The sequence below is a fragment of the Phalaenopsis equestris genome, unplaced genomic scaffold (assembly GCF_001263595.1).
Source record: "Phalaenopsis equestris unplaced genomic scaffold, ASM126359v1 Scaffold000002, whole genome shotgun sequence".
Classification (NCBI taxonomy): domain Eukaryota; kingdom Viridiplantae; phylum Streptophyta; class Magnoliopsida; order Asparagales; family Orchidaceae; genus Phalaenopsis; species Phalaenopsis equestris.
In genome coordinates this window covers 17,257,038-17,268,052 of record NW_018164444.1, presented here as the reverse complement: position 1 = coordinate 17,268,052, position 11,015 = coordinate 17,257,038, and the positions used below count along the sequence as shown (strand labels likewise).

Sequence of the window (11,015 nt, the reverse complement as noted above, 5' to 3'; positions counted from 1 at the left end):
AGTTATTTAAGTCTAATTGAGTCTCATCACTCTTTAACTCCTCTTTAGTTTTCATATTCCAAACAACATTATTTCATTCAAACTGTGATATGTAGGGCTGTGAAGTTAGCTCAAAGATCGTTAATAGCTCGAAAATTGATTTGAATTTTAGCTCAGATTGAAATCAAATCAAAATAAACAAATTAAGCCAAAATTTTGGACCAATTTTTTTTCGAGCCGATTTTGAGCCATACACGGATCGGCGCGAACTAGCTCAAGATCATCTCGAAGTATTTTTTTCATTTATAAAAACTATATATAATGCTACATAAAATTGAATATGACAGGCTACAAGCTGATTTAGAGCTAGAATAGATCCAAATAACCTAATATGTGCCCTCTTGTTTCGATTTCGAGGCAATTTTGACCTGGAACGGATCCAAATAAATTAAATTTGAGCAAGCTCATTTTGATTTAGAGTTGAATCAAGCTCAATTCAATTTTGTGCCGAGCTGACTCGAAAACGAACAAAACAACCCATGATCCGAACTCGATCTATTCAAATCGATTTCAAGTTGGCCCCAGCTCAATTCGTTAACAACCCTAGTGATACGTGTGTTGAATATGCACGTATATTTCTTAAATCAAACAAACATGTTAAATAAGTGTCAAGCAAATGTGATATCCTATATGTGTTTAGTATTGCATACTCTAACATCTTAAAATATAAATGCATCATAATCGAGCTCTTATCAAGCCAAACATAACCAAACAAACTATTATTCATGTTCGTCTAAAAAGATAATCAAATCCCACTCATTTGCTTAGCGAAGAAATGTTTATTCTACGACCCTAAATCTACTCTGAAAATCCTAAGCCCAACACAAGGAAAAGACCAACAAGCCACCAATTCATCATCAAAACAAAAATGATAAAACAGCATGAGAAAAAAGTAAAACAAATATGCTATGATGACAACAAAATGCCTGCTCATGGAAGTTCTAAGAGAAAGATGAATCGAAGATGGGATGAGAATTACCTCAAGAAATTGAAACCTAAACAACAGGGGAAGCAGCTCTCAAACCAACTTGTTCTACAGCCGAATCGAAGTAGTCCTGCAAAGCCAGCATCTTTATTGGGTTAAGCTTCAAGCTCCTCAGTGCATCCACAGTCGCCAGCGCTCCGGCGACGGTGGTTATTAATGGAATCTTACATGCCAGTGCCATTCTTCGCAGCTGTCTTCCATCTATGGAATCCAAGGCGTCGCCGGAACTGGTTATCACCATAATGTCTATCTCACCATTGGACAACATGTCGCCAGCATGGGGTCGACCCTCGTGCATCTTTAGAACACGTTCCACGGGTAAGTTCTCCAGCTCAAGCACCCGAGCAGTGCCGGAAGTTGCGACGAGTCGGAACCCTAGTTGTAAGAATCCTCCAGCGATGGATGCAAGGTGGGGCTTGGTTAGATCGTTCAAGCTGAGGAACACTGTCTTCTTGCTATCATCCACAGGAAGCTTCTGACCAGCAGCAATTTGCGCCTTCGCGAATGCGGCATGGAAGTCCAAATCTATTCCCATGACTTCTCCGGTGCTGCGCATCTCCGGCCCGAGAAGCACGTCGCAACCTTGGAATTTTTCGAAGGGAAGAACGGCTTCCTTGACCGAAACATGCTTCGGGATCACCTCACTGGTGAATCCTATATCATGTAAGCTCTTTCCAGACATAACCAGAGAAGCATATTTAGCTAGAGGATGGCCAATGGCTTTGGAAACAAAGGGAACCGTGCGGGAGGCCCGAGGGTTCGCCTCGAGAAGATAGACATCGCCGGAGGCTGTGATGGCGTACTGGCAGTTCATGAGACCACATACTCCGAGTCTTTTCGCGAGTTTCGTTGTCCATGAACGGATTACGTCGAGGGAATTCCTCGATAGGGTTTTTGTAGGAAGAGAACAAGCCGAGTCGCCAGAATGGATTCCGGCTTGTTCTATGTGCTCCATTATACCACCAATGACCACATTCCCCTCAGAATCCGCCATTGCATCCACATCAATCTCAGTAGCATCTGAAAGGTACTTATCGATCAGTACCGGTCGCTCGGGATCAACTTCGACGGCGGTCTCGAGATACTGAACAAGCTTCTCGTCGGTATAAACAATCTCCATCGCCCTTCCACCTAAGACATATGACGGCCGGACGACGACGGGGTAACCTATATTGGAGGCGATTGATAAGGCATCAGTTGCATTCTTCGCTATCCCGCCTCTGGGTTGCTCGATCTGAAGCTCGTTCAAGATTGCATTGAATCTCTCTCGATCCTCGGCGGCATCAATCGAATCCGGCGAAGTTCCCCAAACTTTTACTGGACCGGCGCCGCTGGCGGACATCAAATTGTTCTCTTCCAGATAATGCTGTATGGGGACGGCGAGCTTCAGAGGAGTCTGGCCCCCGAACTGCACTATAATTCCATCAGGCCGCTCGATCTCGAGAACATTGGCGACGTCCTCCACTGTCAAGGGTTCAAAGTAGAGACGATCGCTTGTGTCGTAATCGGTCGAGACGGTCTCTGGATTCGAGTTCATCATGATCGTTTCATGTCCATCCTGAATCAAAACAAGCATTTTTCAGCAATTAAGAATCAGTAGCTGACAATATTTATCACAGTATAAACAAGGAAAATTTACTTAAATAACACATGCTTCTTATGTATTTACATAACTCACGTAATAAACTTTTATATTTACATACATATAAATGATGATAGAGTTATGTTTTATGTGATTGGTATGTGGGTAAATATGAAAGTTCAGGCGTAAGGCATGTAAATACAGTGCAAGCGATTGAAAAAAACTGAACTTGTTAAACTTTGAAATGTAATATCAAAGCGCTGGTATCAAAGAAAATAAATGCTAAAATTATCAAAAAAAAAAAAAAAATGTAGGGCATCTACATACATACCACCCCATTTATATGTATTTACATATCTAACAATTAAACTTTGCTTTTTACAGTTATATTGCACAAATCTTTCATATCGCATCAAAAATAGCACCATTTTAACTTCTAAAAAGTTAAATACATATTTTCATGCATCATAGGTAAAGGTGTTATGTATAAAAAAAAAAAAATTGAAGGGCAGATGTTAGAAAAGTAAATACACAAAAATTGAGTGATATGTATGTATATCTTCCAAAAATTTATATAATATTGAAACATACAATTTTAAGCAAGTAAAGAATCCTAAAATTATAAAAAAAAATAAAAATGCAGAGACATTTACATACAAAATATCCAATTTCTATGTATTTACATATCTAACACCAAAACTTTGATTTTTTACATTAATAACACTCAAATCTTTCCTAGCACATAAAAAATACCATCATTTTAACTTTTAAGAAGTGAAATACATGTTTTCAATCATAGGTAAGGTGGTATGCGGCTGAAAAAGGGCATTTGCATATATAGCACATAATTCTTATGTATTTTCCTATCTCACACTTAACCTTTCATATTTGCACACATAGCACTCAAATCTATAATATCACATCAAAAATAGTACTACTATTACTTTAAAAAAAGTTAAATTCACATTTTCATGCAAAGGTTTAAAGAACTAAAATGCTATGTATGTAAATATGAATATTTAGGTGTAAAATATGCAAACACATAGGAATTGTGTGCTACATATGTAAATTTTTCATGTAAATATTGAAGTTTAGGTGTTAGATATGTAAATACATAAGAATTGACTAATATGTATATAAATCTTCGAAAAAGGTTTATAATATTGAAAAAAAACCATTCTTTAAGCTAGTAAAGGCCTCGAATTTGTGTGTAATGAGCAACAGAAGCATGAACTACGGTACTGACATAAATATTGGAATTCAAAGATATCCAAACCTGACGAAGAGCAAATGATGCATGACAGCAGCAGTAATCGAATTCTATCCCCTGGCCGATCCTGTTCGGTCCACCACCCAAGATCAAAACCTTTTTCCTCTTAGTCGGAGCCGACTCGCACTCAAAATCGTAGGATGAATACATGTATGGAGTATTTGCCTCAAACTCGGCGGCGCAAGTATCTACCCTCTTATATGCCGGGAGCACGCCATAAGAAACTCGTCTTTTTCGTACTTCTTTCTCATCCGAATTTGTCGCATAAGCAATCTGTTTATCACTGAACCCCCTTCTCTTCACCTCATAAAAATCATCCTTTGTAAGTTGATTTAAACTTGTGGAAAGTAGAAAATTTTCCACATCTACAAGCTCTTTGAGCTGGGAGAGGAACCATTTGTCAATAAAGCTGAGTTCATGAATTTCTTCGACTCTCATTCCTTTCTTCATGGCCGCATAAATGGCATGGATTCGATCAGGGTTGGGAACTCGAAGGCTGTACTTCAACTGCTCCCAGTCCCAGTCAAGTTCTTTGAGGGGCCCACAGCCCCAGCCGGCGTAACCGGATTCCAAAGATCGAACGGCCTTTTGGAAGGACTCTTGGAAGGTCCTCCCCAAAGCCATTGCCTCGCCGACAGATTTCATCTGGGTGGTCAGTATCGGCTGAGAACCAGGGAATTTCTCGAAAGCAAAGCGTGGGATCTACAACGTTTGTGCAAATAAAAAAAAAAATCAGGATAAGTTATATGAATGAAAATTCAATTAGATTGCATATAGTACTAGAAATAGTCTTTACATGATGTGGTTATCATTAAAAATAAAAATAAAAAACATGTCAGGATTAATAGGGTTCAATGCAAAACAACAATTTTGCATTTCTACCAAAAAATTGTAAACAATAATCTAGGTTGTGCCCATTGAAATGCATGGCTACAGAACATACACCACAAAAAGGCAAATTGGAATAAGTCCCAACTCTTTAGCTATATGTTTGTTGTATCTCTACAGTTTGTGTTTAGGTTTATTACTTGGGACCACTGTTCTCACGAGCTGCGGGTGGCAAAGGAGACAGAGGGCTTATTATCCCCCTCAAGATGGAGAAATATTTGCGTACATAAGATGTACGCAGCGCTGCGTACATCAGGGGTTATTCAGGGGGTACAATGGGGTTATATTTGGGTTATACCCCCTTGTAACCTCCGGTATAACCCGGATATAACTCCCCTGTACTCCCAAAATAACCTCTGATGTACGATGACGATCCAAGTAGCGGATTGTTAGCTTGTTTGTGATCTGTTGACGTCTGGCTGTTGGCAAAGGCTTGGAGAAGATGTCGATTGTTTGATCCAAAGAAATGATGTGTTGGATGCTGATTTCCCTATATTTTAAATGATTCTTGATAAAGCAGTAATACATTTTTATGTATTTGGTGCAGGCGTGGAACATAACATTATTATTGTCGGGTCCCAAGCACTGGATGCGAAAAGCGGTGGGTTGCATTAGGTAGTCAACAACACATAATTTTTTTGTCGAAAAATCATTACATGAAAAAAAGCCGACTCCATTTAGTGGGATAAAGGTGGTCGTTGTTGTTGGCACGGTCGTGGAATACCAGGTTGTGAGCTAGAGCTATTGTTGAGATGCCATCACAGTGAATTGGCGACAACATTGATAAGGATCAGGTAGTGGTGTAGCTCCTGATTTGAGAGGTGGTGGTTTTGGTAGTAGAATGGTGAGATCCGCAAGGATAGATCTAGGATCGAGCAATCCTGAGAATTGCAGCAGGTTGGTGAGCTTGGTGGTATTATATAAGAAGAGACCTAGGAAGTGAGAGATAGGTCCCAAATGTTTTAGGCTGAATTCTTTGTTGAGCGTGGATGAGATTCGTAATGTCTGTGGTGAAATTGCCAGTAATAAGGATATCATTCATGTATATACTAATAGGTAGATGGCGATGTTGTTGTGCTGATTAATAAGAAGGGACTGATCAACTGTATGTTTGAAGCCATGATGGATGAGGTAGTTGCAAAAAAATGGAGTACCGTTCAATTGGGGCTTGTTTGAGGCCATAAATAGCTTTTGTTAGTTTACAAACATGGTGAGGGTATTGAGGGATTGTAAAACCATGGGGTTGTGACATGTAGACAAGATCTTCCAGTTTGCTCTGATGCCATAAGGAAATAGAGAAGCGGACAACAAGAAGAGCATAATGTCACGGATTAACTTATATCAAGTCACCCGTGAAGCTTCAACGCTCTTACTTGCCACTAAATCGACCTCTCACGATGCTTAGACTTGTAAGCACAAAATACTCTAGAAAGAAGAGTTGGAAGAAGTATTGGAAAAAGAAACACTTCACTAAGAAAAAGTGACTATAACACTTGGATACTTGGTAATCTTGGATGGTTCCAAATGAGGGGGAGACCCCCTCTAAGTCTAAGAAACTTTTCTATATTACATTAGAATAATCTAGTTTATAGATAGTTGTGCACTATGCTCTTATATACATACATAGCCCTAGATCTTTCTAGGTTATTCTGGAGTTCTCCTTGGAGTTTTTCCTTATAATATATTAGGAGAAACTACTCTAAAAGAATCTCCTTTTAGTTTCACCGTGGAATAGGATCACAGGACGCGAGAAAACCATAACAATAAATTTAAGCACAAAAGCAAAATCAAAACAACCAGACAAAAACACACAAAAATCTACATGGAAAAACCAGAGAACGGGAAAAACCACAGAGCCACACCACCCAAATTTACTATGAAAACTAGATAGTTTTACAAAGGACTCACACAAGTTTTTTCTCCACACTTACACAAAGAAATTTACAAGACGCTCCACAATCTTCATTCTCCGATCAGACGCGAAAAACACATTCTGAGATCCCAGAAATCCTCCTCTCCAATCTTTCTCTCCTTCATCAGAATTTGTTGAAGAACACCAAAGAAAGACCTACACCCAGCCCATCATTACACCACTCGAAATTAGTTAAAAAACCCAGAAAGCGGAGTTATTGTACCGGGCGCTTTGGCACCCAGATTTGGTGTCTGAGAGCCAAGATCTCAGGATCGCGCTCAGCAAACTAGACGCTTAAGCGCTAAAGGCCGGCGCTTAAGCGTCGAATCCTTTGTGTATGCCAAAAAAATGTGCGCTTTAGCGCCCACTTGTTGTGCAATGTTTTCTTCCTTGCTGAAAGTTCTGTCAGCTCTTACTTGCCCGAACTTTCATCTTGCAAGATTTCTTCATAGTTCTGGGGTTCTTCAATATCTATCTATAGAACAATAGGAATTGGTGCCCCGGACCCACTTTCCTCTTCACTTCTATCACTGCCCTGCAAACATTCAAAGCCTCTGAATCCAATATCAAGTCTTCAACAAAACTATGAACTGCCAACAATAGTGCATCCTGTGATTCTGTGATAGTGCATCCTGTGATTCTTCAGATACCACATTTGCGTTATCATTCTCCATATTCTTATTTCCTGCAGTTATTCTTTATGTGGCCAGTCTTGCCACAATTCCAACAGGTTTTCTGCTTTCTAAACTGATTTTGATCTTCATATATTGATTTCTTGTTATGTCATCTCCCTATGAAATCAACATTCAGTGTCGAACTTGAACCTAAGACCTCGCTAAAATCTTTCTTGCAAACTTCCTCAGTCAAAATCAAATCACGAATATCATCTTATTTTAATTTAAATTTACCTGTAGAACTGCTAATTACTATCATCATGATTTCTCAACTATCTGGCAATGAAGCCAACAAGATCAGTGCACATATCTCATTATCAAAATCAATTTTCACAGACGACAATTGATTTGTGATGATATTGAAATCATTCAGGTGTTGAGCAACAAAAACACATTCCGTCATCTTCAAATTGAATAATTTTTTCATCAAGTGCACTTTGTTATTCGCCGATGACTTTTCATACATACCTGATAAGGCTGTCATAAGATCTGTCGTCGTCCTCTCCTTTATGACATTGTGAGCAATATACCTTGATAGAGTTAATCGAATAACCCCCAGAACCTGTCGATCCAACAGATTCCAATCAGCCTACATTCAACATCATCCATCTTTTCAGGTTTTTTCCCTAATAACAGAAGATGAAGTTTTTTATCATAAAGATAATCATCTATCTGCATCCTCCAATAATCAAAATATGTGTTATCAAACTTCTCGATCTCTGACACCTTCACTTCATCTGCAGTCATTATTCTTCCTTAGATCCGAACAAAGCTCTGATATCAGTTGTTATGAAATCTATAGAAATAAAACAGTAGAACGATCGACGAAGCGAAAAATAGAACGAGAAAAATCACACCAGAAAAAAACACAGCGGAACACATAGATTTAAGTGCTTCGGCAAATTGTCTACGTCCACTGAGTTGCAGAGGATTTTACTACTAGAGGAATTTACATCAGTCGATCACCTCGACTGACAAGAGGAATCTCTCACTCTCACTTCGTTGTTATCTCTTCTTCTCTCTCTACACTGAGTTACACCGAGATACACCGAAAAAGATAAACTTACCAGAGAAATAAACTCAATTTCTCTTCTGTCACAAGTCATCAAGAAGAAGCCTAGGGAGAACACTCTTCTTCTTCTTTCTTCTTCCTTCTGCCTCAAAGAACTACCGCTTGCACTTCTCTTCCTCTGCCCCGAGGAAACATTCCTCTATCCCGAAGAAACCAAAGAATAACTCAAACCGTGACTTCTAAAACTGAAGGAGAGTCATCCGAAGCTTTTATCACGAACATGAAGGAACGAAGGAATGCTTCGCTTCGCGTCAGAGGAAGACGGGAGAGGTTTTGTTGTTCACGAATCAACGCCAGGCGAGACGTCGCAATGATTCGTGAGCGGTCGAAGGCGGGAGTAGGCACAGGTTTCGCGATCGGGAGGCAGGAGCGGGAAATCAGACCAGGCTCCACCTCTAACAAGATCAAATGAATTGAAATTCCAACACTATGGAGAGCGATGATGCAAGAGGCAAGGTGTTGATGTGAAAGGCGAGAAAAGGAAGCAAAGGGAAAGGCCAGCAATGCAAGAGGAGAAGACGTGGTGCGACAAGGAGCGGGAAGGGCCGGCAAGATAAAGGAGTGAGACTTGAGGGTAAGGCAAGGGGTCAAAACGAAGAAGAGGCAAGAAATATGAGACAAGATTTGGAAATCTCTCAAAGCTTTATTTTCTATTACTTTTGCTCTAAATCAATTCAGATGATTTCCAGATGCAGATAAAATTGAGGTTTTGGTGGTCTTTCAAATCTCTCCGAGCTTTACTTTCTATTACTTTCGCATCAAATCAATTAACAAAAAAATGAAATGAAGGAGAAATGAAATGCAACACACTACAAATACCTCACGCCAAATGGCCCCTAAAATAAACAGCAAAGATCAATAATCACGTGAGTGTCCAGAGCACCCTATTCCTGAAACATGATTTAAAAAAAAAACGAAATGCAAACCAAATCAAAAGGAAAATTCAGATTTCTGCTTCAGAGCATCAGAATTACTGCACTATGCTCTCTAGCAGATCAAGATAGAAGAATAAACAATGCACTTCATAATTTAAAAAAAAAACAGAATATATCAATATATTAAGATGCACGAACAGATATAAAATGGAATATGAAGAAAAAAAATGAGAAAGCCAAAACTCTCACCTTTGTCACCACGTAATCAATAGAGGGCTCAAAGCTGGCGGGCGTCTTCTTCGTGATATCATTGGGTATCTGATCAAGGGTATATCCTACTGAAAGCTTCGCAGCCATCTTCGCAATCGGAAACCCAGTAGCCTTAGATGCGAGAGCGGATGATCTCGAAACCCTAGGGTTCATCTCAATCACCATCACCTCCCCATCCACCGGATTCACTGCAAATTGCACGTTAGATCCCCCACACTCCACACCAATCTTTCTAATTATAGCCACCGAGTAATCCCTCAACCTCTGGTACTCCTTATCTGTAAGCGTCTGCGCAGGTGCCACGGTAATGGAGTCGCCGGTGTGAACCCCCATCGGATCGATGTTTTCAATCGAACAAATAATGACGACGTTGTCTGCAAGATCGCGCATGACCTCGAGCTCGTATTCTTTCCACCCGAGGAGGGATTTTTCGATGAGTACCTGAGTTGTCATACTGGCAGCAAGTCCGGCGCGGCATATGGACTCGAATTCATCGCGGTTGTAAGCAATGCCACCGCCGGTGCCTCCCAAGGTGAACGCTGGGCGGATGATGAGAGGGAACCCGCCGATTTCGTCCGCAATGGAGGCGCACTCCTCTATGGTCGTAGCTATACCGGAAGGAGGGGTCTTAAGGCCGATGGAGGCCATGGCCTTTTTGAAGAGATCGCGATCCTCTGCGCAGCGGATGGCGTCGAGCTTGGCGCCGATGAGCTCAACATCATAGCGAGCAAGAGCACCGGATTCATGGAGGGCGACCGCGAGATTGAGAGCAGTCTGGCCGCCCATAGTGGGGAGAAGCGCATGTGGGCGCTCTTCGGCGATGATCTGCTCCACGAGCTCGGGGGTCATGGGGCCGACATAGGTGCGATTCGCGAGGCCGGGGTCCGTCATGATGGTGGCCGGATTGGAATTGATGAGCACGACTTCATAACCCTCGTCGCGGAGGGCCTTACAAGCTTGGGTGCCGGAGTAGTCGAACTCGCAAGCCTGGCCGATGACGATGGGGCCGGCGCCAAGGATCATGATCTTCTGGATGTCGGTGCGCTTGCCGGTGGAGCCATGGCGGTGAGGGGGCGGCGGCGGGGGATCGGAGTTCCTGTCACGGGTGCGAGCAAAGAGGCGGAGAGGGCGAGGCTTTACGGACTGCAAAACAGAAGTATGGTAGCGGCGGCGGCGGCGTGGGGAGAGGAGGAATGAGAAGGAGATGGAGCGCGGCGGCGGGAAGGAGGTGGAGGTGGAGGATGAGGAAGAAGAGATAGTGGAGTAGATCGAGAGTTTAGGGTTGCTGAGAGCCATGACCGGCGAGGGCGGAAGGAGAAGGTTTCTTGCTTTACGCTTGCCTGGCACTGTTTCTTACTACTTGGGACCAAAGTAGGGTTTTAGCGGCGGGGGGCTGAAGAAAATGAGCTGCCGAAGCAGGATAGGCAAGGAATTCAAACTACAATATA

General features: G+C 41.6%; 1 protein-coding gene across 1 annotated transcript; it reads right to left on the bottom strand.

Annotated features, from left to right (window-relative positions):
* Nucleotides 1–692: 692 nt before the first annotated feature.
* Nucleotides 693–11,015, bottom strand: LOC110023676 (carbamoyl-phosphate synthase large chain, chloroplastic). The gene is made up of 3 exons (XM_020723206.1): nucleotides 9,547–11,015; nucleotides 3,883–4,578; nucleotides 693–2,582 (listed from the first exon to the last, which is right to left on the bottom strand). Exons 1-3 carry the CDS (start codon nucleotides 10,861–10,863, stop codon nucleotides 1,035–1,037), a joined length of 3,561 nt encoding a protein of 1,186 aa, XP_020578865.1. The 5' UTR covers nucleotides 10,864–11,015; the 3' UTR covers nucleotides 693–1,034.

Excerpts from the sequence above, each read along its gene's own strand:
- LOC110023676 (XM_020723206.1), bottom strand. The coding sequence starts at position 10,863 with ATGGCTCTCAGCAACCCTAAACTCTCGATCTACTCCACTATCTCTTCT. Across the intron at positions 4,579-9,546 it reads TTGATTACGTGGTGACAAAG|ATCCCACGCTTTGCTTTCGA; the intron begins GTGAGAGTTTTG and ends CAAACGTTGTAG. Across the intron at positions 2,583-3,882 it reads CATCATTTGCTCTTCGTCAG|GATGGACATGAAACGATCAT; the intron begins GTTTGGATATCT and ends GTTTTGATTCAG.